Source organism: Maylandia zebra, linkage group LG14, assembly GCF_041146795.1.
Source record: "Maylandia zebra isolate NMK-2024a linkage group LG14, Mzebra_GT3a, whole genome shotgun sequence".
NCBI lineage: Eukaryota > Metazoa > Chordata > Actinopteri > Cichliformes > Cichlidae > Maylandia > Maylandia zebra.
In genome coordinates, this window is record NC_135180.1 from 38,905,735 (window position 1) to 38,932,781 (window position 27,047).

Genomic DNA, 27,047 nt, shown 5'->3' on the forward strand with positions numbered 1-27,047 from the left:
TGTTTTGTTCTTAGATTTATTATTTTACATGTTATTAATAATCAATAAATTTTACAATTGGAATTTTTAAATCTTTTAATGATCTTTTATTACATTTTTAATAATTAATAAGAATTATATTACATCTATATATAATTTATTTTTTTATCATTTAAATCTTTGATTTTATTTGAAACAATTGTTTTCTTAAATATAGAATTCTTTAGTTATTTAAAAAAAAATTCTTGGAAGTTCTTTAAAAACATCTAAATCCATCAACCTTCTTCCGTTTATCCGGGGCCATGTTGTTTGGCAAGCAGCCTAAGTACCTCCTCCAGCTACTCCGGGGGAACACCGAAGCCTTCTCAGGCCAGCCAAGAGATATAATCTCTCCGTGTCCTGGGTCTGCCCTGGAGGGGTGGGACATGCCTGGACACCTCGCCCAGGAGGCGCCCAGGAGGCATTCTTGTCAGATGCCTGAACCACCTCAACTGGCTCCTTTCGATGTGGAGCAGCAGCAGCTCTACTCTGAGCCCCTCCGGGATGGCAGAACCTCTCACCCTATCTCTAAGGGAGAGGCCAGCCATTTCCGCCGCTTGTATCTGTGATCCCGTTCTTTCGGTCACTACCCACAGCTTGTGACCAGCCAGAGCACCAATCCGTCTGTTGATCTCCCGCTCACTTCTCGCATCATTCGAACAAGACATCGAGATACTTAAACAGGGCGATTGTGGCTCAAGAGTTGGCAGTTCATCTTGTAATCGGAAGGTTGCCGGTTCGAGCCCAAGCTCGGACAGTTTCCGTCGTTGTGTCCTTGGGCAAGACACTTCACCTGCCGCCTAGTGGTGTTGGCCAGAGGGGCCGATGGTGCGATATGGCAGCCTCGCCTCTGTCAGTCTGCCCCAGGGCAGCTGTGGCTACAACTGTAGCTGCCTCCACCAGTGTGTGAATGTGAGAGTGAATGAATAGTGGCATTGTAAAGCGCTTTGAGGGTTTCGAAAAGCGCTAAATGCAATTCACTATTATTATTATTAAACTGCTTCACTTGGGGCAGGAACTCGTCCCTGACCCGGAGTGGGCACTCCACCCTTTTGAGGACCATGGCCTCAGATTTGGAGGTGCTGATTTTCATTCCCGCTGCTTAACACTCTGTTGGGAACTGCTCCAGTGCGAGCTGGAGGCCATCAGCTGTGACAAAGGGCAGCCCTGGCGGAGTCCATCACCCACCAGGAATAAGTCAGACTTATTGCCGGCTATGCAGACCAAGCTTTTGCAAAGGTTGTATAACGATCAAATGGCCCATAGCAATGGGCTAGACACCCCATACTCCCGAAGCAACTCCCACAGGAATCCCACACAGTCGAACGCCTTCTTCAAATCCACAAAGAACATATAGACTGGTGGGCAAATTCCTGTGCAGTATCCTTGGGAGCTCCACGACCAGGACGAAACCACATTGTTCCTCCTGTATCCAAGGTTCGACTGACAGACGCACATCTAAACAGTCGTCTTAATTTCTTGCAGGAGTTTTAAAATTTAACCACAGATCAAGTTTAATGTAATTTATTCATTTATTTTTAACCCTTTCATTGAATGTGCCTGTAGTCTTTTGCATTCACTTGCTCGTAGGTAAGTTGAATCTTCTTGTTCCAGGTGTCTGGATTCACTCCCACCCTGCGGACGCTCTCTTCCTCCTCCTCCTCCTCAGGGTCAGCAGGTGCTCCGGCTCCTGCTGGCAGCAGAGTCCTGGCCCAGACTGTGAGAGGGGACAGCGTCTACACCCAGCAGTCCGGCTTTAAGTACTGCTTCAGAGAGGTTCAAGACGGACAGGTGAGTGGCAAAATATGAACACAAAATACCACCTGACATTTACCAGCAGGTTTTCAAAGGAGAACTTAGTTTTTACCCATTAACATGGATTTTGTTCAATGTTCCATGTTTGGAGATTTCTACGACTGTCAGGTGGATAATTACTGTGTTCTGTCACATCAAACAAAAAAAACAACCTTTTCGGCACTTTTTACCCCACATAGGCTGTTTTTTTTCTGTCACTGCTGGATTGCAAAGTCAGCATGACCTTGAACCCATGTTAGGGATAAGTGCTGTCTATGACATCATAGGGATCCAAGAGTAGAACAAACAGTCTGAAACTGAGTGTTTAAAGCAATCTGAAAGCTGAGCTTTTGGCACACAGGGACTACTTGTACATATACACCTCATCATTTGGCGAGTTATCACTGTGTTAGGAGACATATGACAGGAAGTAAGGAAATACTGAATAGATCAACTTTAATGTGATTACAAAAAGCAGAAAATGCGAACACATGGTCCTACATCCTTTAAAATGACAAAGAAGTCCTTAAATTATCCCATTGCTACACGATGCATATTGTTGTGTCTTGTTTTGATGAAAGTCCAGCCTGATAGATGTTAGCATGGCTGCGGTCCATCAGATTTATCCTGGACTGTGTTTGTTTTTAGTGCAGCTCTCCTCTTCCTGGCCTTCGGAGCAAGGAAATGTGCTGCAGAGGGATCGGAAAGGCCTGGGGCATCGATGACTGTGTCATCTGTCCTGAGATCACAGGTATACAAAAGTACACACAATACTCGTATAACACAACATAACACACTGTGTGGTCCACTCAGGCTTCCATAACCTACCTTGAGTGACCTCACTGTGGTCAGTCAGAAAACTTTGAAGACTTTTATATGTCTGACATTTTATTATTGCTTTAGACATTAAATTAGGCCCCAAAACCTTCTGGTAATTAAACTGAGACACACGGGAAAAGTTCCCATAGCTAACTTTATCCCTGTACAGTAAACCCAGACGTGCACTGTTGAAGGTTTGACTAACTCTTCCTTTACACTCCCTGGTCCAAGCAAGAATATTATAGTATGACATCTGTTTCATGCTGGTGGTCATTGCAGTGTTTTATATCAAAAGAAAATGACCCATCAATATTAAAACAATGCACTGTTATTCCTCCTCGCCTTTTTCTGTAAAAGGTAGAAAGGTGGCAGAGTGAGGGGCCAGCAGTGGAGTTTGAAACCAACATTCATGTGAAAAGCTGACGGCCACATGCTATGTAAAGTCACGTGTTGCTGCAGCATTACACCGGTTTGATTTAGCGGTTTAGGGTCAGCAAGCAAAGGTGTCATAAAAGAGGTCTTTCGAAAGCTCTCCTTTTTTCTGCAAGAGAAGAAGTCCTCACTATTCACTAATGTCCTCACTTAGGCTTGAATTTATAGAGGTCCTCACAAAGATACCTAGACTAGCACAGTTATACTAACACTTTTTCTGTGAGTGAGGGTCTGCTACTTCATGACTTTAATATTTGGGAAATATTTCACCAGTAGCTGCTTATGTAACTATTGGACTTCATCACACACACACACTCACATTTGTTCATCTGTCTTTGTGGGGACCGTAGTTAATACATGCCTTCTGAGGTTCCGTAACTCAAACATCATGATTTCAACACTGAACTCGAATCAGGTCCAAACCATTTAACAGGCCTCCCAAGGTCTGCCTCAAAGTGAGAACCCAGCAGTGTGTCCTCACAAGCATAGATGCATACACACACACACAGTAAGTAATCGGGCTTCCTTGTTCTTTTAGAGCTGACTAACAGTAAAGGAATGCAACTGTGGGACTGTAGGCTTTACAAACACACACACACACACTCAGGAAATCATGTTAGCTCAACTGCTGGCATCCAGCTTCACACCAGCCTGTAAAGAATGACGGCATACACCTTTAAAGAACAGAAAAGAGGGCCTGGATGCGCGCGCACACACACACAACTGGTACGATTTTTGATGTTTGTCATGGTTCATTAAAAGTGACCAGAAGATCTTTAAAAAGCTGTTTATAGCACAGGTGTCGAATTCCAGGCCTCGAGGGCCGGTGTCCTGCAGGTTTTAGATGTGTCCTTGATCCAACACGGTTTATTTAAATGGCCTCCTCAACAAGTCTTGAAGTTCTCCAGATTCCTGGTAATGAACTGACCCAGGGTGAGATCTAAAACCTGCAGGACATCGGCCCTCGAGTTCGGCACCCCTGGTTTATAGCTTTGGCTTTGTGATGGCGCCCCCTGGTGTTTCTGTTTGACCTAATTTGACTTTAATGTAACAAACTCTGGGGAGTTCATCTTACAACCTCCATCCATCCATTTGCTTCCGCTTATCCTTTTCAGGGTCGCAGGGGGCGCTGGAGCCTATCCCAGCTGTCATAGGGCGAGAGGCGGGGTACACCTTGGACAGGTCGCCAGTCTGTCGCAGGGCCAACACACAGAGACAAACAACCATTCGTGCTCACATTCACTCGCACATTCACACCTAGTAGCAATTTGGATTATCCAATTAACCTATCCCCACAAGCTGCATGTCTTTGGACGGTGGGAGGAAGCCAGAGTACCCGGAGGGAACCCACGCAAACACGGGGAGAACATGCAAACTCCACACAGAAAGACCCCGGCCTGATGGTGGAATTGAACTCAGGACCTTCTTGCTGTGCAGCAACAGTGCTAACCACCGTACCACCGTGCTGCCTAATCTTACATTAGGCAGCACGGTGGTACATCTTACAACCTTTTTCTTATAAATAATTTAATTTGTAATATATTTCTTAGAAACAGTGCAGAACTGTGTTTTGTGTTCTCTCCTAGCAAACATTAAATATAAGTATGTGATCAGATAATTATTCCACAAGAATTGGTGATTGATCAGCGTGTATTTGGTTATTGATCATTGTTAGGTCAGAGCGATGCCAGCTGTCCAATTGGGTTTGAGCGAGCCAATGGAACGCAGTGCGTCGGTGAGTTTGGCGGTTGTAATCGTACAGGCGGTGGAAATATTCTGTTCTTTAAACAACAGAGAAACTAAACGATCAATCGGAGAAGGTTCTTTCTTTTCATTTCCTAAATGTGAACTTCTGTTGTTAAATGAAAAACAGATCAGTATGCAGGTCCATCCACTGACAGCAGAAGAAGCAATGCTGGTAAAATTAACGTTTTCACGGGATTGGCTGACAGCTTAACGTAGTGCCTGAATAATTGTTATGAAAATATTACATAAAGGAATAATTAGCAGATATGCCTTCCTGTTTTCAAAACTTGTACAAAAAATACTCAGAGCAGCCCTGGTCAGTTACAATACTATGCCGATGACACGGCATAATCTTATCATAGGACAAGATCGGATCAATATGTGGTCATTTGCAGATATGTGTCATCAAACTACAAATAAATCCAGGAATAACAACACTACAGTGGCTGCTTTTAACGAATTAATATGTAAAATAATCCTTATTTAATCTATTTTATACTGAGCTTTGTTCATCTTTGCAAAGGGAACTAAAACTTCTTCCACCAACATTTTATCAGAAAGTTTTAGTAGAAAGAAACCAAAACTGCAGTGTTTAATCTGAGCTGTAACAATTAAAGGTTTAACTGCCTAATTTAACCTTAGACTGTAGTTCTACAGGCTGATATTAGCATTAATGGCTTCAGTGTGATGATTCAGCCATGGACAGTTACTCTGCCATGGTCACAGATGTCATTAATCTCTTTAGCTCGACACACAGATTTCTTGGAGAAAAAATTATAACTAACTGTCGTAACTGCTTTTAAAGTCAGAAGTTTATAAAAGGTGCCCTGTTTTCCTCTGATTTTCTTCTTATTGGTTTCCTTCATATTCCAGTCTGTTTAGACATTAGCGATAAAAAACATATTTACTGCGTGAACAAAAGTGACATCGATCAGAATTAACATAAAGACAATACCAACGAACTGTCAGCTACCAAATGTAAGATCTTCAGCTTTCCTTCTGAACTGCTTCCAAGATAAAGAAATCTTCATCTGACTATTTGTTTAAAGTCTCCATGTTTCCTATGCAATGGATTTCTTTATTTATGACCAGAGGACTGATCCATCTTTAAAAAGTTTATCAGTTTTCTGATGAGCCCACTCGGGATCCGGGCGTTAGTAAATAAACGGTGTCTTAGAGGACGTTTGACGTCGGATCGCTTTGACAGCTGAGAAAAGCCTGAAGTGTTTGTGTGTGTGTGTAGACGTGAATGAGTGCCTGCAGCCGGGGCTGTGTGAGAACGGCATCTGTGTGAACACCAGGGGGAGCTATAGCTGCGTGTGCAGGCTGGGGTTCATCCTCGACGCCTCACATGGAATCTGCATCTGTAAGTAACGCACATTTACATGCACGCTGCCGCCGCCGCCGGCTTGGGAATGAAATGAGGAATGATGCCGACTCCTGTCAGGACTTCCTGAATCCATCTGAGCTCTCCAAGTTTCTCCTGGACTTTGGTTGGCTCGTCTCTCTCAAAGTTTAGCTGTGCAGCACATCAAAGTACAGAAAAGCTGAAGCTGCTGCACAGCTGGAAATAACTCTAATTTCTACTATAGCTGTAACACAGTGGGCAGTGAGGATTTGGCTCCCTGCGCCACCTCAGCAACTGCACTGCAGACTTTCAGCTTTAACTTTAGGTTCTGTTCAAAAGCATCACAGCCATTTTTGTGTTAAGGTGTAAAAGGCTGGACTGGCGAGTGTAATGATGTCACTTAAGATTTTCACTTTGATACCACAGGAGTCTACTCACAAACCCGGTCTAGGACGCACAGACAACCTGCAAACTGAAATTGATAAAATAATATAACACAGGACAAATTATTACTACAGTGTCTGTGTAGTTTATTAGACAAGCTACACAGTGTTGGCTGATTTCAACTTCAAACAGCCACTCAGGTATTAAAGTTACACTGGGCTAATACAGCATTTCTGTAAGTTTAAAGATGTTCTAAACACAATTTTTCTTACAAAGAATTGTTGATTTACTCTGAGCTTTTCTGAAAATCTGAAGATGAGATTCGTCGGACTGCGGCTCAGACCTTCAGCAGGAATAATGAGAGGACTTCTGTGTTTTTAAAGGTCAACTTTAAATCTTTGTTCTGCTCGTTGTTCTTTGGGGAACATGAGGGAGAGGTTCAGTGCTCAGATGGTTTGTATGAAGCCTGACCGGTGCTCCGCTTATTCCGACCGGCATTCAGTGAATCAGAGGAGGAGGAGCTTCAGGATGCTGGTCTACCCGGTAACTGATGACAGCGCTCTAATCAAAGCTTTACTTTTTTTTAACAGTGTGTCTGTGTTTGGTCTCTTTCCTTTCCTGAAAATATTTTTTATATCCAAATTATTGTTTTGTCAAATTGAAGGTTTTTTGTTTGACATCCACACGGACTTGGACAAGCAGCAAAGTGGCTGTGCTTTTTCTATTGTTCTACTTCCTGTTTGTGTTTTAACCTGCGCTTACTGGGCTGAGTTATCACCTCGGAGCAGCTCCCTCCCCACAATCTAGAGTCTGTTTCCTGTAAAAGAAATAAAGCAGAATAAAAATGAAGCCAACACTGAAGCAAATGAAGCTGCAGTTCCTCTGACGTCCAGCAGAGGCAGCAGTGAGTCAGTCAGACTCACATGTTGAAGCTTTAGAGCAGAAATAAACACGTTTACAGCCTGATACACTGATAAACTGTTTGGTTTTTACAGATAATTTTCTCCTTCATAACAAGAATGTTTGCACAACTCACCTGTTTGGATAATGTTGAGGCTTACAGTGTGCATTATTAGGGGCGTGGCCTATTTGACTGGCAGGTGGATGGTGGCACAGGTGTCAGTAGCTGTCTGCTAGCTTCACCTGAACTGGACTTCTGGACCGTGTTTGTGCTGTTGGAGCCTTTTGGAGCATTTTAAATGACATCATGACATCATGTGACTTGCTGCGAGGTTACTGTAGTAACAACCTGTCCACGAATCAGAGCTCCAGTTTCAATGAGTGAAATTCTTGGATTTTACTTGGATGTTGCTGAACACTAACTAGCAGGCATGGATGAAGCTTCCTAACCTAACTGTCTTGGTTAGGAAGGAACGCTTCGTGCTCATCTACTCGTTTTGAGGAGTTGCCCCCTGCTGGTCAGTAGAGAGAATGCAGCTTTGGAGCACTTCAGTGTCGGTTTCATTTTTCAGACCCAGAATTTGCGCCCATCTTTATATCAGAGCGGTGCCAACACTCGTGTCCTCTTTGATAGAAGCCATGAGCCAGATGTTTGCATGGGAGGTTACTGAGGTTGAAATCGTTGTGAAGCTGTGTCTGCAGGTGGTTAAACTTCCATCTGAATTTAGATCTGTTGACACGGCCTGCTGATGTTCTGTGTCGTCGGAAAGCTTCCTGTTCCTGCATCACCTGCCACGTCTGTGTTGAATCCCTTCCTGTGTCATTTAAACCGAGCGGGTCGGGGTACAGCATGTACTTGTTCTGCATGCAGCGCTCTGCTTCAGGTCCCGGCCGAGCTTCGGGTGGATCATCTGTGTAACGAGTCGCCCTCCTTCCTGTGTGTCCTCCTCAGCCCAGAGTGTCATTTCTGAGGAGAAGGGTCAGTGTTACCGGGTCCTGGGTTCAGGTCTGGGTCCGTCCTCCTGCTCCCTGCCTATTCTCAAAAGCATCACCAAGCAGATCTGCTGCTGCAGCCGGGTCGGCAAAGCCTGGGGACCCGACTGCCAGAGGTGTCCGTACTTCGGTTCAGGTAGGTTCAGGAGGACGACGTCACGACTGAGCTTATTTGGTTTCAGGTGAATTTTCAGGTGTGTCCTCTCTCTTCCCTCCATCTCCTCCTTCAGTGGCCTTTAAGGAGATCTGTCCCGCTGGTCCTGGTTACCAATACTCGCCTTCAACTCTTAAATTCAACCAGAGAGTCAGCGAACCGGAAGGGGGCGGCAGAGCTGTGCTGGTAAACGGCAGCAACAAGGACAACCAGGGTACCTGCTGAGCACACAGCATCCTGCACACCGGCTGCTCATGCTTCTGTCATGGGAGTGTTGGGTCTGCTCCACCTTAATGATCAATAATAACAATAATAATAATAATAAATTATGACAGCATTAAAAACTTTAAAGTTGACACAAGTTATCGTCTACGAACGGTTCACAGCCTGCCTGACAACCAGTTTTCCTATTAATGACGTTAATAAATGAAACAGCAGCTGCTGACAGACTGAGCTCCTCTTAAACTGAGCCTAAACTCGTATTTAATGTTGTCACCATTACACTGCAGCATTTACAGCTACATTCTGACTCTGTTTCAGATGAACTCTTGTTTTTGGTTGTTTCTAAGTCTTGTTTGAAGACTATTTGTTTTTTTAGGATTAAAAAAATCCCTGGTTGATTAAGATTACACCTGCAGATCGATTTAAACAAAGATGGATGTGTTAGTCAGTGTGATGAGCCTGAGTCCCCCCCTGCAGGTCCTGTTTCAGGGTCCGGGTCTCTACTGAAACCCCCTCCCTCTGGTGGAGCGAGTACCTCCGGTGCCACAGGAGCTGGGACCAGACCCAGTCCTCCCCAACCTAAGCCCCAGCCAGGCACAGGCTTTCCCGCCTCCTCCTCCTCCTCGTCCTCCTCCAGGCCTGTGCAGCCTGGCAGTGCTGGTACCTCGGCCACCCAGGGCAGAACCCGGCCTTCGCAGAGCCGACCTGATTCAACACAACTGAGACCTCAGCCTCCGTCCGCCGGGAGCCAAGGTAGCAAAACAGCGACGTTTTATTTGTCGGAATCATCGATAAACACCAGCAACAGTTTTACTTCAACTTTACAGACAGTGAGACGGTTTCAGGACATCTGAGGTCAGATTTAGAGCAGAATCCTCGTTTGGCACTAAAGAGCTGTTGGGTTATGTTAAAGAAGCCTTTTCACACACGTTTGCACAAACATGAACACAACATGATTTACAACAACCTGCAGCATATAAACGCATCGAACACTGTGAGTTGGCTCTGCCTCTGTTTTTTATTATTGCACTTTTATATTTTCTTCAAATTTGATCTTCACTTTCACAGTTTTGCTGACGACACCCAGCTGCATCTCTCCTGCAGACCTGATTCCTCCCTCCCACCTTCTTCCCTGACAGAGTGCCTCACTAAATTAAAATCCTGGTTCAGCTCTAATTTTCTTAAGCTTAATGAGGATAAAACTGAAATCCTCCTTATTGGCACTAAATCCAACCTGCTGAAGGTGAACCATTTCTCACTCACCATCGATAACTCCACAGTTTTCCCTTCACATCAGGTTAAGAGCCTTGGTGTCACCTAGACAGTTCACTTTTCTATAAATCTCACCCGTTCTGCCTATTTCCATCTACGCAACATTAACAGATTACGTCCTTCTCTTTCCACCCAGTCTACGTCCATTCTTGTCCACAATCTTGTTACCTTCCGCATTGACTACTGTGATTTTCTCTTGCATGGTCTCCCCCCAAAATTGGGGGAATTTCACTGGCTCCCAGTGAAATTTCAGACAAACTTCTGCTCACCTTCAAGGCCCTTTATAACCTTGCTCCTCCTTACCTCTCTGACCTGTTAAGCACGATCTCTTCTGCCCGCTCACTTCGATCTTCTTCTTCTATCCAGCTTGCTGTGCCTTCTTCCCACCTCACCACCATGGGAAGCAGAGCTTTCAGCTGCTCTGCTCCCAGGCTGTGGAGCTCTCTGCCCCCAGATATAAGAAACACTGGTTCTCCCTCAGTTTAAATCTCAACTCAAAACCCATCTGTTCAAATCTGCATATTCACTGTGAACCTACTTTGTTCATTTTATCTTGTGCTTTTGTTTTATTGTTCTTCATTGTGTCGTTGTTCTATTATGTGTTTTATTCTAAATGGTACATTGGTAAGTGTCCTTGGGTGTCTTAGGTGCTTTTTAAATAAAATTTACTATTATTATTATTATTATTATTATTATATTTGATATTAATTGCCTTTGCTTTTTGAATCGAGGCTGAGTGATTCGTTAAAATCTTAGCAGAGCTTTTTCTATAAAAACTGCATCTACTAAGCACGAAGTCTTTGGCAGCATTTATGAAAAACTTTACCTGCTGTACCTTGGTTTGATGAAGATGACTGTGTCAGTCTGAGAGGAAGGAGCTGCTGAAGACAAACTGACCTGTCGTTGTTGTTTTTGCTCTCAGCAGCTGATCGTTTCTCTTCAGTGTATCGGGCCGATCCGCCGCCATCCAGAGGGGACTCCCTACCCGCTCCGGCCCAGCCGCAGAGCCCCGAGCGTGGGTCGAGACCCAGGGAAGACCTCCCTCTGGAAGCCAGACCGGCTGTGAGCCCGACGCCCCCCAGAGTTCAGAGTGAGTACTGGACGGAGAGGACGGCGTGTTGGAAGGACGTTCTTCATCTGTTCCGTCCTTTGAAAAGAAAAAAGTTCACTCAGATCAAAGCAGAATCCGTTTGATAAAACTGTCTTTGTGCAGAATGAAAGATCAAAGGTGTGTTTATGTGAATGATCTGATGTGTGAGAGCACTGACCTGAGGTCAGCTGCAGACGCTCGGCAGGTGACGAACCTTAACCGCCATGTTTCTGTGTGCGTGCAGCAGTACAAAGCGTGTGTGAGAGCAGGCCGGGTGTGTGTGGCCGTGGCCGCTGTGTGGATCAGCCAGGTGGGAAACACACCTGTGTGTGTGATCGGGGCTTCCAGCTCAGCTCGCAGCACACACACTGCCAGGGTGAGATATGAACACGTGAATCCTTCAGCCCTGCTTGAAAATGTCAGCTGACTGAGAGTTTGTAACAATACGATCTGTAGCAGTAACAGTTACTACATATCAAAACAAATAAAGATGAACTTATTGAAAGTCATCATATTGTATCACATCATGTTTATTATAGAAAAATATTTCTGCATTATTTAACAGATATTTTACAATAACAGTAATTTTTATTTTACAAATAAACAAATGCAACATAATTTGAATAGATTTTGTTTATTTTACATTCAATATTTTCCTTATTGTCTTTTCTGTGGATAGTTTCCAAACATGTTTTGTGTATATGTACACACAGAAACTGAATGTTGTATTTGTTCAGTTGTTTTTTAATGTTTTTATAATGATATTAGTGTGTGTGTGTGTGTGTGTGTGTGTGTGTGTGTGTGTGTGTGTGTGTGTGTGTGTGTGTGTGTGTGTAGATGTGAACGAGTGTTTGCAGTCTCCAGCTGTGTGTTCAGTAGGAGAGTGTGTGAACAGCATTGGAAGCTACAGATGTGTGTGTCCATCTGGATACAGAAGCAACAGCCAGCAGACCAGTTGCCAAGGTGACGGCCACTTCCTGTCTTTTTTAAAGCGTTTTCATGTTTGTTTTCCTGCCCGGTGACAGCCGTGAGACGCTTCAGCACGTCTGCACAGTCTGGACCTTTAAGATCGCAACATAAGCACGAGCTATGTAACCACATCACGGAAAATATGACTGGAAAACATGATGGCAGAAAATAAAACTCTGGAACCTTTTTATTGAAATGTTGGAAAAACTGGCATAAATCAGAACATGTTAGTAAAGGTTTGTTTGGCTCCTCAGACATCGACGAGTGCCGGCAGAATCCCTGTGTTAACGGTCGCTGTGACAACACGGCGGGCAGCTACAGGTGCATCTGTCGGCTTGGTTACAGGCTCGTTGGCAACACCTGCACAGGTGAAGGGCCGCCATGGCTCAGCTTAATTCATTTCTATTTTAGAGATGACTTCCAGACAGCCTCACACGGTTCAGAAAAGCTGCACTCTCACGTTAAACGTGTGCAGACTGCTCTAAACACTCAGTTTACAGGAGTTTTTTCAACTCGTGGGTTTGTATGATGTCATAGAGAGTCAGTCAGCCAATCAGAAGACAGCTGGCCTTAATCATCTGTCTAAAACTGACTGATAAATCTGCTATAAATGACATCACTGATGTGTGTGTGTCAGATGTGGATGAGTGTGCCGACCCTCTGCAGTGTCCGGGTCAGGAGTGTGTGAACGCTCCGGGCTCGTACCGCTGTGTTTCCTGCCCGCCGGGACACGGACTGCTCAACAACGTCTGCAGAGGTAAACAAATATGTTATAATATATTAATAATTATTTTCATTTAAATAGTTCAATGAAAACATCTAGTTGATTTTTTTCATTAGAAAATACAATTTTACAATTAGCAGTATAGTTGAAAAATATCAGAAAAGAATTCTTAGTAAACTCTATAAAAACGTCTCTCAGCTGCTGTTTCATTCAGACGCTGTCGTCCTGCCGTTCAACTATTATGGTTATAAACTATTACAAAGCCTTTAAGCATTAATATTCATATTTTCCCAAACTGAATAGATATTAGTAAATATGTTACTTATACTTGTGAAAATGACAAGATTTCTGTAAATATATTCATATAAAAGTCAAAATGTGAAAAGATAAATATAGAATAAAATCTAAATTAAATAAAGTATCAGTAAAATAATAGTGCATCAGAATGTTTTTGTTTTGTGTGATAGATGCTGCTGAGCTCTAATAAAAATAAAAAAGATTTGAAAATGTTTGTAAACTATGAAAGTATCCCAAAAATTTAAAAACAATACTAACATGTAATTAAGAAGGTAGAGCGGTCGCCCCATGATCAGAAGGTCGTGGGTTCAAATCCACCGAATGGCTATCCTGAGGTACCCCTGAGCGAGGTACACACTGCTCCCGGGCGCTGGGCGAATGGGTTAAATGCAGGACTACAGACGACGCCCACGTGTTTAAAAAACAGCATATTTGAACATTGTTTCTCTGTTTGTAATTGTTTTGTTCTTTTTTATTAACTCATTCACTGCCATTGACGTCTATAGCCGTCAATTGCAGTGAATGAGTTAATGGGTTTAACTCATTCACTGCCAATGGCTGGCAGTGAATGAGTTAAAAAATGGATCCTGAACTGTCAGTGACTGAAAAACCAAAAACCTTTCCTTCCTCCTGAAACTCGCTGACGTTCCCGTTTGTTTACGTTTCCTCTTTCTCGCTGTGCCTTCAGACGTTGACGAGTGTCGTCAGAATCCCTGCTCCAACGGCCGCTGTGAAAACACGCCGGGGAGCTACCACTGTGTCTGTCACCATGGTTACAAGCCCCAGAACAACACCTGCACAGGTACACATCACAGATAGTTAGTGATGTAAATGTTAGTTTGTTTGTATGACGTCACTCTGTGTGTGTGTGTGTGTGTGTGTGTGTGTGTGTGTGTGTGTGTGTGTGTGTGTGTGTGTGTGTGTGCAGACGTGGATGAGTGTGCAGAGCCATCTCAGTGTCCTGGGCAGATGTGTGTGAACTCTGTGGGCTCGTACAGATGTGTTTCCTGCAGAGCAGGATTCAGACTGACCGACAGACAGTGCACAGGTACACACACACACACTCGTTTTCATATCGTAGTGAGGACATCTCCTTGCCGTGCTTTCCCTAACCCTCAGCCTAACCTGACTGTAACCCTGACACTAAAACCACAATTAGATTCTTAAAAGTGTCGTAAAATTCGTGGGGACTTTGTCCCTGTAAGGGCTGTTGGTCCCCACAAGTATAGTTTCTGTCCTCACAAAGATGTCTAAACACACACACACACACACACACACACACACTCTGTGTGCAGATATAAACGAGTGTGAGGACGGCGACTCCTGTCCCGGTCAGCGGTGCGTGAACACTGAAGGCTCCTACAGGTGTGTGGACTGTCGGCAGGGATACCACAGCGTGGATGGAGTGTGTACAGGTACACACACACACACACACACACACACACACACACACAGGAGCTGAGCCTGTTTAGAAATCAACATTATGTTTAGACTCATCACCGTTTCATCATCCGTCCATCCTCAGCTTGCAGTGGCAGAAGGCGGAGCCTCTGAGCAAATCAGTTAGGAAAGGCCGATCAATTTTCAATTCAATTCAATCCAGTTTTATTTACACAGCGCCAAATCACAACAACAGTCGCCTCAAGGTGCTTTATATTGTACAGTAGATCGTACAATGATACATACAGAGAAAAACCCAACAATCACATGACCCCCTGTGAGCAGCACTTTGGCGACAGTGCGATCAATGATGATGTCACTCTCTGTGCTGCAGACATAGACGAGTGTGCGAGCGGCAGGGTGTGTGAGGCAGAACGGGTCTGTGTGAACACCGTCGGCTCGTTCAGGTGCGACTGTGCGCCCGGGTATCGAACCTCCAGCCTGGGAAGGCAGTGCAGAGGTGAGGTCGCTCTCTGCTAGTTAAATATAACTTTACCAGATGTGGGTGGTGATGAGGCGCCCTCGTACAGAACGGTGCGTTAAACAGATCATTTTAATGTGTGTGTGTGTGTGTCCTCAGACATTAACGAGTGTTTGGAGGGAGATTTCTGTTTCTCCAGAGGAGAGTGTGTGAACACGCCTGGATCCTACACGTGTGTGTGCTCGCAGGGATTCACGCTGACTGAGAACCGGACGGCCTGCCTCGGTGAGTCCCGCCGATCAAACGGGGAACGTTTATCAGGACGCTTCTTTGGGTTTGTGCGCACGTCCGTATTCAGATGTTTAAGTATTTCATTTAATACCACAGCAGCCTCATGACCGTCGCAGGAAAGCAGGACTGATGTCGGAGCTGTTGTGTCGGATATATTACAGTCAGGTCCAAAAATCTTTTACACCTGTGCAGTCAGCGATGGCCTGCAGAGCCCGCAGACATCACTGCATGCTGCGTGAGATGCTCCGCAGGCCTTCGGCTGCTGCCTGTTTGTGGCTCTTCAGTTTTGTCTTCTCGTGTCTTTGTGCAGACGTGGACGAGTGTGTTAAGGCGGGGGTGTGTTCGGACGGTCGCTGTGTGAACACCGAAGGCTCGTTCCAGTGCGACTGTCAAATTGGCTTCACCACCAACCCCGAGGGGACTGCCTGCCTTGGTATGCACACACACACACAAGTGTGACACCTTCAGCCCAGTTTAAGTAGGCCTGACCTGTTAATTAGGTCATGACCCTGCAGCCTGTGTCCATCTCCTCGTGGCTGCCAGTACCATCCAAAAAATAGACGAACAGATAAACTGATAAATGAATCGTGACAAATAGAAGAAGAATATTAAAATAAGTATTTTGACTTCCTGTCAGCCAAAGAAAGAAATTAAAATAGGACCGATGTATTCAAAGCCTTCATGAGGTGCATCATGTAGTGGTTCAAAGCTCTTCTCCATACAGTCTCTGTAATCTGACCAGCAAAATAAAATATCTTATAAACGTACAACGTGCTGCACATACTTGCTCATATATATTAACTGGACCCAGTACTGAACCCTGAGGTGCTCCATAGGAAGTGTTGGCCTCATGTGAATCAAAGTTTATATTACTGATGTTTAAGGCCAATCCAAAGCTGTGAACCTTGACGTCTAACGACCTCTGTCTGTCTGTCTCTTTCAGATGTTGATGAATGCGTCTTGTCCGGTGGTTCTATTTGCGGGTCACAGCGATGTGAGAACACCATTGGTTCCTACAGCTGCCTCACTAACTGTGAGCCAGGCTACCAGGTGAACCACGCTGGGATCTGTGAAGGTGAGTCTGAGCACATGTTACCGACGCTTCAGCATCCACTTAGAACAAACGAGGGAGGCCTCATCTCTGCTTAGGCCAGACGAGCCGTAGAAAATGGATGAACGGATGGACTTGACTTCCTTCTCGTTTCTTCTTTCAATCAGATATTAATGAATGTGGCAACACGACAGTGTGCGGCGCAAACGCCTACTGTCAGAATCTGTTTGGAACTTACCGCTGCATTTGTGACCAAGGCTTCACCTCCTCCGCCGATGGAAAGACCTGTGTGGGTACGTGTTAGAGCACAAGTGTGAGGATTCAAGGCTTTTGGGTTCTTGGGTCTAAAAAAAACCAAAAAGACATTTTAAGACTTTGGATCCTACAAATGTTTTTTTCAGCATCACATGTTTGACCCTCTAAAGCCTAACCTGTCGCTAGATTCAGATGGGTGTTTTCAACATCTGTAACTCCTGAACCATTTGCTCAATTGAAAGAATTCCAACGGTTCCTGAAAGCAGCGACGCTGCGCTTTTCAATGATATTAGGGTCATTACGGTGATCCCAGGCACGGAGTCACAGCAGCCCCGCAAAGACAAGCATTTTATCGGGCATTTGGCTTCTTTTAACTGAGTTTCATTATTGTTTGTTTTTGCTGTTAACTTTCTTGTTTTGTGTTATTTCCCAAAATTTGGACGTGTGCCTGAGATTATTGTTTTTTTAATGGGTTAATCTACAAAACAATCTAAACAAGGTTTATGTGAATGAAATGAAATGCGTTTGTGTATGTGTCTTTCAGATGTGAATGAGTGTGTGTCTCTGCCGGGTGTGTGTGGCTCAGCTCGTTGTGAGAACGTGGAGGGGTCCTTCATGTGTGAATGTGACCAGGCAGGTCACAGCTACGACACGGCGGCCAGACGGTGCGTCCACGCTGCAGCTCTAGGTAAACACATATGAGACTACATGGCTGCTGTGTAGCTGCTGCTGCTCACACGAGCCACAACCCAACTCCATCCCAGCCCCATGCCGTTAATAAGATTTTCATCTCTGTTGTTGCTGATGTTGCTGGTGTGGGGGCCTCTTCCATTGCTGAAGATGGAATAACGATCCTTGGACTTTCTTTTCCCCAACTGCCAACAAAAGCTGCAATTCCTCTAATAGCCACTTGAGGTTGTAGTTCGTCAGTCTCCTTGTTAAAGCATCCAGCTTTAAAACAGAAATTAACAAAAGTTACCCCTTCTTAACAACAGTATGAGAGGGGAATGATTTTTAGAACTGAGCTGACTAATTTTATTAAGGCTTAAAGTTGGCCTTGTTTGACTGACAGGTGGATGGTCACACAGGCAGCTGTAGCTGCTAGCTGTCTGCTAGGCTTCACCTCAGCTAACTAGCATGCCTGAACTGAACCTCTCCTCTGTGTTTGTGCTGTTTGAGCTTTTTTAATGCAATTATTGGATCAATAAAAAGGCTACTGTGAGGTTATTGTACTAAAGAGGTCTGAGCTCTAGTTCTGCTCAGTGAAATTCTTGGGTCTGTGTCCTGGAGCATGCTAACCAAGCTTGATAGCATTAGCTGATATCTTGGGTCACTTCTGGCTACACGAAAAACTGTATTTTGAAATAACCGGTGATGGTCGCCAAAGATGACCTCGCAGAACAAAAGCTAAAACATGCCAAACACCCAAACCTGTTTGGTAGATGCTAATTTAACTTTCATATTCTCATTTTTCTTCAGAAACAGACATAGTCCGTGCCCGCCAATCCTCTACCACCACCTCCTCCTCCGCTTTCCACGCCAGCGTGGTGGAGCTGTCTCCGATGCTGCCGCCCCTTCCTCAGGCTCGTCCTGGCGAGCTGAGGGAGTGTTATTACAACCTGGCAGAGCGGGGAACCTGCAGCCTGCTGGCCACCAACACCACCCAGCAGGAGTGCTGCTGCACACTGGGGCAGGGCTGGGGGCTGGGCTGCCAGTACCACCCCTGCCCTACAGCATACACAGGTGGGAAAGCTTGTGTGTATAGTGAATGCAGGCCACCTATCAACCTATCAGGACTTCAGAGCTGCGCTTTGGTTCATTTTCTGATAAAGTCTTTCTGTGTTGCAGCTGAGTTTCTAACTCTGTGTCCCAGTGGGAATGGATATGTTACAGAAGGACCAGGAGCCTTCAGCTACAGAGGTACAAACACAGACAGACCTCTTTAACCCTGACCCCACTGCATTTCACTTCCTGACTGATGATGTTACTGGGTCGCAGAATGTCCGGTCGGCACAGATACCGTTTCCAGATGTTTTCAGATATTTGCTGTGTTTTCAGAAAGTTGGGAATTAGTAACCCAGAAGGTATAAGAGTGTTTTTAAAACCCTCAGACTCAGAAAGTCTGGACTGTAAAAAACAGGATCAGTAACAATCCGTACGTCACAACGCTGCAGGGAGGTACAGCGGACATGAATGAGAACATCTTTGAGACACGTGTCCTTTTTCGTGCCTTTGTTGCCAGATGTGGATGAGTGTAAGCGTTTCCATCCAGAGGTGTGTAAGAACGGCGTGTGTGTCAACAACATCCCGGGATACAGCTGCTACTGCTCCAGCGGATACGTTTACAACAGCACGCTGCTGGAGTGTGTTGGTACGCTGAACCGAAGCTCAGCAGCTTAATTTGCTCAAACCGATTTGAATTTCTGTGTCAATAAAGTTTTTTCCCTCCTTGTTTGTGTCAGATCATGATGAGTGTGAAGAGGAGAGCTGTGTGGGAGGGATTTGTGTGAACACAGTTGGTTCGTATTACTGCAGCTGTCAGCCTCCTCTGGTCCTCGACGACACCCAACGAAACTGTGTCAACTCCTCCGACCTCAATCAGGGTAAACCTGAGCTTCCTGCTTCTACTTCTCCTCCCTAGAAATAATAGAAATATCCTTTATTGTCCATCATCACGGAAACTCTGGTGTTCCAGCAGCACAGTGACAGGCAGACGCAGCATGCAGACTCACACAAAAGTCGAGAAACTATATGAATAGCTTCCTGCCATCAGTTTTGCTTTGCTTTCTCTGCTCTGGTGTTGACTTCTTCATGCTCTCCAGATGAGAACCTGTCCATATGCTGGCAGCACGTGACGACAGGCCTGGTGTGTCAGAGCGTTCTGATGGGAGCTCATATCACCTTCACAGACTGCTGCTGTCTGTATGGGCAGGGCTGGGGGTTCAGCTGCGCCCTCTGTCCTGCCCCCGACACAGGTAAACAAAAGAACCACTGGAAACTATAAAAACATCTGGTGTCTCCTCAGGAAGGCTGTTAGGAAGACGTCGAGAGGTTTTATTGTTTTTATACCTCCAGAAATCATCAAAAGCTCCAAAGCCGTGTGTATTCAGTGTTGTAGATTTTGAAGCCATTACCCCGACGTGGTGACATTTACAGGAGAAGAATTTTAAGTTGTTAAACTGGAATTTGAATTGGGAAGCCTTCCTGCTGTCACCCTCTGTGGAAGCCCAAAGATGAATTTCAATGTAGAGGTCACAGCTGTAGTTTAAACATCCTAAATATCATCAGTTGGTATGATGACCTTGTAGCATATTTAACAGATTAACTGGCATTCGTCTCTCCACAGAGGGGTATGCCAATATGTGCAGTTCGTTCCCTCCTCCGCCTCTTTTCCCGGCGACTTATCCGGACTCTGAAACGGAAGCAGGTCGAAGACGAGGGAGTGGTACAGAAAACTGTTCACATTTCTCAGTTTTATTTTGAGTTTTAATCTAAAGTCGAGTTTAATTTGACTTTCTCGTTCCTCCTCATGAACTCAGCTTCTCCAAACCTGCCTCCTTATGGACTCGACTACTTCCCTGTGATTCCCGGCAGAGACTACGGTCACTCCGACTATGATGATTACTCTCCAGCAGAGGGCAGCAGGTCAGGCTTCAGAGGGAGCCTGCCAGATGAAACGTATCGTAGGCCTGAGTACAGGTGAGACCAAACTCATGGCTGTCGCTGTTCTAATAATCATCAGGTTACGTTAACAGATGTTTGTGTGTCACAGCACTGGTTACTACTCCGAGGGAGACTACGGGCCTCCTGACAGCTCCCAGTCCAGACCGCCTCCCTTCCGCATTCCTCCGGACCCACGAGCTGACATTGGGCTTGGAGTCCTGCCTCATCCACCCGACAGTCCTCCTCTCAGCCTGGCCCCGCTGCCTGGAGGGCGCTACGAGGAGACAGAGGAGGAAGGGGAGGACAGGGCGTGGAGGCCGGGGCCGCCCTTCCCTTCTTTCACCGACAGGAGCGGAGGAGGAGGGGTACCGAGGAGGCTGTATGAGAGTGAGTCCAGAAACAAAACTTTTATTTAAAATGCAAAGAAAAATATAAAAACGTGTGAACATAAAGCGCTGCTTCAGTGCTGAGGCCAAAGGTCGAGGTGGACCGGGTCAGGCCAGGTGAGCAGCAGGTGAACTAGCTGAAACTACCAACACAGTGAAGCCTGCTTTCTCCTTCTCTCATCTCTCAGGGCGTTACGAGTCATACGCCAGCCTGAGCACAGCTGAGGATTGTGGGATCCTGCACGGCTGTGAGAACGGCAGGTGCATTCGTGTTGCAGAGGGTTACACCTGCGACTGTTACCAAGGATACGAGCTGGACATGACCACTATGACCTGCATAGGTAAGGCTGCAGAGGAGAGCACAGATCGCTATGAGACAGCAAAGAAGAAGATAAACTGTTAAAGCCTCAATCACAGACGCCCAGAGACCCGATTCACATTTCCCCCTAGCAACCAGCAATTGCCAGGCAGTCGTCCTTTGCTGTGTGACCAGGGCTTGATGAATCACATTTATATGTTAGATTTCCAGTACTGAATTACTGATTGTGTGTGTGTGTGTTTGCAGATGTAAATGAGTGTGAGGACAGCGTCAGGATTGAGTACCCGTGCGTGAACGCTCGCTGCGTGAACACCGACGGCTCGTACCGCTGCGTCTGCAGGAGAGGATACGTCATGTCTCGCAGACCGAACCACTGCGTGGCTGCTTAGAACAGAGTGCGCTGGACTGGGATCTGTAGGCCAGTGCAGACTGGCTCAGGCTTTTTTATTCTCCAGATTAGATAAACTAGACTTGACCAGGCGAGAATAGACTGGACACTAAAAGACTCTAGATTGCACTAAACTGGGCAAAGCTAGACTGGGTTAGCCTGAACAACACAGGGCGACGTCTGATTAGAGAGCAACTCATCATCCTGGTTTAGCCTGAACACACTTCACTAATGCCTCCACAATCCAGACCTGAATACACCCTCCATTTGTTCACCTCACCTGTGTTGCAGGTGGATTGTGTTTGTTTTTCTTTAACTGGGCAGGTAGTTATCAGACACGTGGTAGTTTGGTTGGACCTGAGTGGTGATAAAAGCAACGATAAATCAGTGTGTCTGTTAGAGCCCAGTGTGGTTGCTGTAAAACACCTGGTTGCCTCAAATTGTGTGTAATTCAGTCAGAGTTCATACATAAACATAAACCTGAGCAGATCAACGTGTCATTGTCTCAAACCCCCGTAGGAAGCCAGGACTATCCTTGGATGGCCCCATGGATGAGTATTCTTATTATACTGCAGTATTTACTCCATTTGGACACGCATCTGTTTCATCACCTTGTGTGTGTGGAGTGCACAGGACACGGAAAATTCAGTGACACATAGCAAGCAAATATCACCTAATATTATAATAACTTTATAAAGCCTAAAAACACGAGGGTGAAAAATGTTTCAGGTTTAGAAACTCTGTTTTAGGGAACAAAAGGTTTGGCCTAAAAGGGACCCATCATCATCATCATCATCATTATTGTTATTATCACTTTCATCTACATTTTTATTCCTGGACTCCACTAGAGTAGCTTTACATGACACACAGTGGCACATTAATCTTCCTCTAATCGGCACGAGCCGATTTTGTTTCTGTCTCTTTAAGGCCCCCCTCCCTATGAGCCCACATTCTTCTGATTGGCCAGCTTCTGGAAGCCTGTTGGGAAGCAGCTCCCAGTGATTCTGGCTTGTACTTCCTTTATTCTGTTAGCTGACTCACTGTCGAAGCTTTTGTTTCCCTCTAACTCGTCACAGGAAACACAATTCGTCTTCTTTAATATTCAGATGTTTGTAGCTGATGTATGACTCGGTGGTGCAGTCCACTCCACAGTCCTCTAAAGAGTGTGGGAGTTGAATGTTCCAATCAGACTAAAGAGTTTATTAAAGTTTGTAAAGTTAACGACTCGTACCTCCTTGAAGCGTTGTGCCCAGTCTGACCCAGTCTAGCCCTGTTTGACCCCGTTTCATTTAAAGCACTACACAAGGAACCAAGCTGCGCCCAAAGCCCACCAATACACTCACTGGTCACTTTATTAGGTACACCTCTGCGGTAACAGGTTGGACGCCCTTTTTCCTGTTTTAATTCTTCATGTCTCAACATTCCTGTAAGATTTTGGTTCATATTAACCTGACATCATCATGACATCATCCCAAAGCTGCTGCAGATTTGTCATCTGCATCCATGATGAGAATCTCCCGTTCCACCACATCACAAAGGTGATCCACTGGAATGAGATTTTGGGCTGAAACATTGGTTTCCCTCAATATTTGAGTACAGTGAACTCATCATCATGTTCAAGAAACCAGGCTGAGATAATCTGAGCTTTGTGACACGGTGTGTTATCCTGCTAAAAGCAGCCATCAGAAGATGGGTTGGACATGGTCAGCAACAACACTTAGGTAGGCTGTGGGGTTTAAACGATGCCACCACACCAGCAGCTTCAGAGGTGCTCTTCTTTATGCACGGCACTGTAACAAGCAGCTGTTTGAGTTATCGTTGCCTTCATGTCATCCTCCTCTGACCTCAACAAGTCATTTTCTCCCAGAGAACTGCTGCTCACTGGGTATTTCCTCTTTTTCCGACTGTTCCCTTTAAACACAGAGATGGTTGGTGGGGAAATCTGTTACAGCAGTTTCTGAAACACTCAGACCAACAACAACACATCACCTGTCTTACCCATTCTGATGCACAGTTTGAAACTCAGCAGGTCTCCTCGACCACATCTTTGCACACTGGGTTAAGCCGTGTGATTGGCTGATAAGACATTTGAGCTAACAAGCAGTTAAACAGGTGTACCTAATAAAGTGAGAGATGAATGTAGGTTTTCCATGACACACTGTCAGGATGTGGTCATGTACAGCAAAACAAAAGGACTGAAGTTGTCCTGCAGGTGAAGAAATGCTTTATGTATGTTTGCTTTGTTTAACCAGCAGATTTGTGAAGTTCAGATAAGTCTTTACAGACGTAATCGTCAGCTTTATTTATACAGCTAGCTCTGGTGTGCTACAGTAAAAGAAATTAAAGTAGAACGATGTGTTCAATTAAACTGAGATTAAAAAGGAGTCAATGTATTTTACATATGCATTCATAAAATGACCAGCCTCAGTTCTTACTTACAGTTCTTACTCTTATTAGCATGAGCCTAAATGCGTGTTAGTGCGCAAAGTTAAAGCTAGTACACTCACTATGTGCTACAGTCAAAGCTAGCGTAACCTAAAGTTATGCTAATTAAAGACTTTAAATGTTAGCTATCAAGCACTAGCTAATATTTTGTTCTAAAAGTTACTGCAATATTTAAATTAATATTCAACACACCTAGTAAGCTTACTAATGAGCTATTAGCTTGAAAAATATTAATACATGTGTGCTCATTAGCTATTAGCACACTACTGAATGAAGAAGCAGGGAGTTTTAGTTTGACGCACTGTTCTACTTCAAAATAATTTTCTGTGTAGTCGCAAAAATACTGACGCAACAGTTTTAGAAGACTGCATTTAATTCTTTTAACTGAATATTTGTTTATTTTCTGGCCATGTTTGCTAGCTAGTGATCTGTTAGCTGCAGGATAATAGGCTAGTTTTTTTTTTCTCTACTAGATATCCGGTTGTTCAGTGATGACGCGACGAATCCTACTTCCGGGTCTAAAGTAGTCTGCGTTTAATATGGCTTTTGTGTTGTTAACATGTTTAATGTTATGTATTTTCTTCTATTTGATCTCAAAAAGCTCCTAAAACAGTCAGTGATCACTGTTGACCTCCCTCGGCTTTTATTACCGCTAATCATTTATTTAAGCTCAGTTTTTAAAACCTTAGGATGTAACTACAGCCCAGCCCATGCAGCAGTATATGAATGACTAACCTCGTATTGTGGATGGATTATCTCAGTTGTTCTCCTGGCTGAAGTTTGGTCCTTTTACAGCATCCTGCCATGCGATTACATTTGTTCCTGACCACCGACAACACTCACGTTAACTTTTATTGAGTGGAAAAAAAAGTTAGCTTGTTTATATTAAGCTAACATAGCTGTGTCGCTAGCGGTCACGTAGCACATCATTATATACCAGGTAGCTCAACTTCAGTAACCCTACAAACGTCACTGCTGTTTAGTTTTCTGTCTTCATTTATGCTGGAAGTGATAACAGAGCTGTACGTTTTAATTTGTTTCCAAAACCCCGCAGTCAGGACATGCTATATTGTATTTAGATAGAAGCTAGCGAGCTAACTCCCTGCTAACTTCTAACTCCGTTAAATGTCATAAATTCCGTTTTCATGGATGCCTGGATGTTAAACTCAATTGTTACACCTGGTAGAGCAGAACGCTGATCATTTTATTAAAGATGAAAGACTTTAGACAGTTTTTCAACTCTCAGTAATGCCATAGTGATCGTTTGATATATGGACCTGCAGCGGAGTTTAGGCCCAGACACGGCTAGTGACGTCAGACTGAACAACCGGATTGATTATTGAAATACCATGACAACGGGTTCACAGTCCCCTAGTTTGTGCCTTTTAATTGTTGATTTATAGTTTATAGCAACATTTATTAACTTTTGATATGTTAGATGAGATTGAAAAAAACTAACTTGGAACAGAATTTTTTTTTTTATTTACCAAAGTACTAACATACTGAGTCAGAATTCCCAGAGTTCATTTACTATATTAACCAAAGTAAATATTCTGTCAGCCTTTTAGCAGTGAGTGGACTGTTAACTGTTAGCTCAAGAGCTAATTTATAAGCTAAGCTTCCCAACAGTTTCACAAATCGTTAGCTTCATAGCATAATTGCCTAAGTCATTTGACTAAGTCAATGACTTAGGCACTTATGCTATGAAGCTAACGAAATGATATTGTTTTGAAATTCAGATATGTACAAAATGTCACAGAAAATCTCCTTTGTGAACAGACATTCCTAACTTTATATATTAGGACAGTTATATGTTCTTTAGTACGGAAGAGGAATAGGGCCACTGTTTAAAAAAAAAAAAATGGGCATGTCTTTTTTTTTTCTTTTCTAGAATTCTGAGAAAAAAACTTTTTCATCCGAATAATCTTTAAACTTTAATCTCTTTAAACTTTAATCTCTTTAATCACTTTAATTCTGAGATTAAGTCAGAATTCTGACAAAAAAGAAGTTTTTTCTCAGTTTTTTTCCTCAGATTTCTAGAAAAGAAAAAAACAGGACGTGCTCGTTTTTTTCCCAGTGTCCCTAATCCTCTTCCGCACATTTCAGACTGTGCATTAAAATATTGGCTTTAATCTGAGCAGGTTTATATCACTGTAAAATTATCTGCTACCTTTTTCTAACTTTTAGATTTCAGTGATCATCTGATTCACAGTCTGATTCTATTTATTTGTCTTCATGTCATCAAATCTCAGGTGCGGCTCCGAACACGTCACATCTGATCGACGCAAATTTGGGGTTTTTTTGTGACAGCGTGATTTTCAAATTGATTTGAATTGGAATTATGTTTTGATAACCTAGAAAGTGACGTTTACAGGCATGTGAAACATTATAGTTAAACCAAACTGTGTCTTTTTAAAAAATGTATTTGTGTGTAAAAATAATACAAAAATCTAGAAACGGTGGTTTCGTGTGATGTTCTGCCTCTAGCCTCGAGTAAACAACTGCCTGCTAATACAGAGTCTCACTAAACTTAACGCACATTAATATCAGCAGATACATTTCAATTTGCCGAGAACTGCTGAGAACGTGGCCAGACTTTAGCTTGAACCTGTTTGTGGGAATACTAGCTGTTTTGCTGACATGTCTGTACTTTTGTGTTTTCCAGAACATGAATAGAAACTTTATGCAGTTTCCACTCCTGAATATACTGGAAGCTGTGCTCACTCATATTGTGTATATAATAATTCACCTGCTCACTGAATATTTCTGGCCTGTAAGAGAACGTGTTGATTGTGTTTTATTAACCTCTCGATGCAGTTAACGTGTTGAAGCGTAGCATGATGAACTTCCTGTTTCCTGTCTCCAAGTATACCATGCACTGTTCCACGTTTATGCTCACGTGGCACGTTTTGTACATTTTGGTCTCTGATGTTTGTTCACTTGTTAACTTTGCTAATGATTCACACTTTTATCACTGTTTGTATGACATGAAACGAAAATATATTTGCACATGTTTATTGAAACCTGCATCCGTGGTTTTGTTTCCCTTCTTTATAATCTGTAGGACAGGAAGAGCAGCTGGGAGCAAAGGTCGTGTAGCCCCTGACCGGTCACTACGGAGATATAAGCATTTTACACTGGCTGGTTTTTTGCACTTATAAACACTGCAGTATGTTAGCGGGTCACAAATACGCAACAGTGGTGAATCCTTCCAACAGAGAAAAGG

General features: G+C 44.1%; 1 protein-coding gene across 6 annotated transcripts in view; it reads left to right on the forward strand.

Moving 5' to 3' along the window:
- The window catches only part of ltbp4 (latent transforming growth factor beta binding protein 4), a 69,251-nt gene extending 42,403 nt beyond the window's left edge, over window positions 1-26,848 (forward strand). For 2 of the 6 annotated variants that reach the window (XM_004565008.5, XM_076873503.1), the window contains 31 exons: window positions 1,633-1,809; window positions 2,461-2,563; window positions 4,739-4,798; window positions 6,053-6,175; window positions 8,394-8,570; window positions 8,665-8,802; window positions 9,288-9,563; window positions 11,005-11,172; window positions 11,417-11,548; window positions 12,010-12,135; window positions 12,396-12,509; window positions 12,779-12,898; window positions 13,851-13,964; window positions 14,091-14,210; window positions 14,458-14,577; window positions 14,937-15,062; window positions 15,183-15,308; window positions 15,625-15,747; window positions 16,258-16,389; window positions 16,533-16,658; window positions 17,165-17,308; window positions 18,100-18,363; window positions 18,469-18,540; window positions 18,863-18,991; window positions 19,083-19,223; window positions 19,443-19,595; window positions 19,967-20,065; window positions 20,160-20,319; window positions 20,393-20,670; window positions 20,858-21,010; window positions 21,235-26,848. In XM_004565008.5, coding sequence (XP_004565065.2) covers window positions 1,633-1,809; window positions 2,461-2,563; window positions 4,739-4,798; window positions 6,053-6,175; window positions 8,394-8,570; window positions 8,665-8,802; window positions 9,288-9,563; window positions 11,005-11,172; window positions 11,417-11,548; window positions 12,010-12,135; window positions 12,396-12,509; window positions 12,779-12,898; window positions 13,851-13,964; window positions 14,091-14,210; window positions 14,458-14,577; window positions 14,937-15,062; window positions 15,183-15,308; window positions 15,625-15,747; window positions 16,258-16,389; window positions 16,533-16,658; window positions 17,165-17,308; window positions 18,100-18,363; window positions 18,469-18,540; window positions 18,863-18,991; window positions 19,083-19,223; window positions 19,443-19,595; window positions 19,967-20,065; window positions 20,160-20,319; window positions 20,393-20,670; window positions 20,858-21,010; window positions 21,235-21,377 — 4,437 coding nt within the window. In that variant the 3' untranslated portion in view covers window positions 21,378-26,848. The remainder of the gene's footprint in view (window positions 1-1,632; window positions 1,810-2,460; window positions 2,564-4,738; window positions 4,799-6,052; window positions 6,176-8,393; window positions 8,571-8,664; window positions 8,803-9,287; window positions 9,564-11,004; window positions 11,173-11,416; window positions 11,549-12,009; window positions 12,136-12,395; window positions 12,510-12,778; window positions 12,899-13,850; window positions 13,965-14,090; window positions 14,211-14,457; window positions 14,578-14,936; window positions 15,063-15,182; window positions 15,309-15,624; window positions 15,748-16,257; window positions 16,390-16,532; window positions 16,659-17,164; window positions 17,309-18,099; window positions 18,364-18,468; window positions 18,541-18,862; window positions 18,992-19,082; window positions 19,224-19,442; window positions 19,596-19,966; window positions 20,066-20,159; window positions 20,320-20,392; window positions 20,671-20,857; window positions 21,011-21,234) is intronic. The other 4 variants (XM_004565009.5, XM_004565010.5, XM_076873502.1 and 1 more) reach the window with 4 other exon arrangements.
- The last annotated feature ends 199 nt before the right edge of the window (window positions 26,849-27,047 follow it).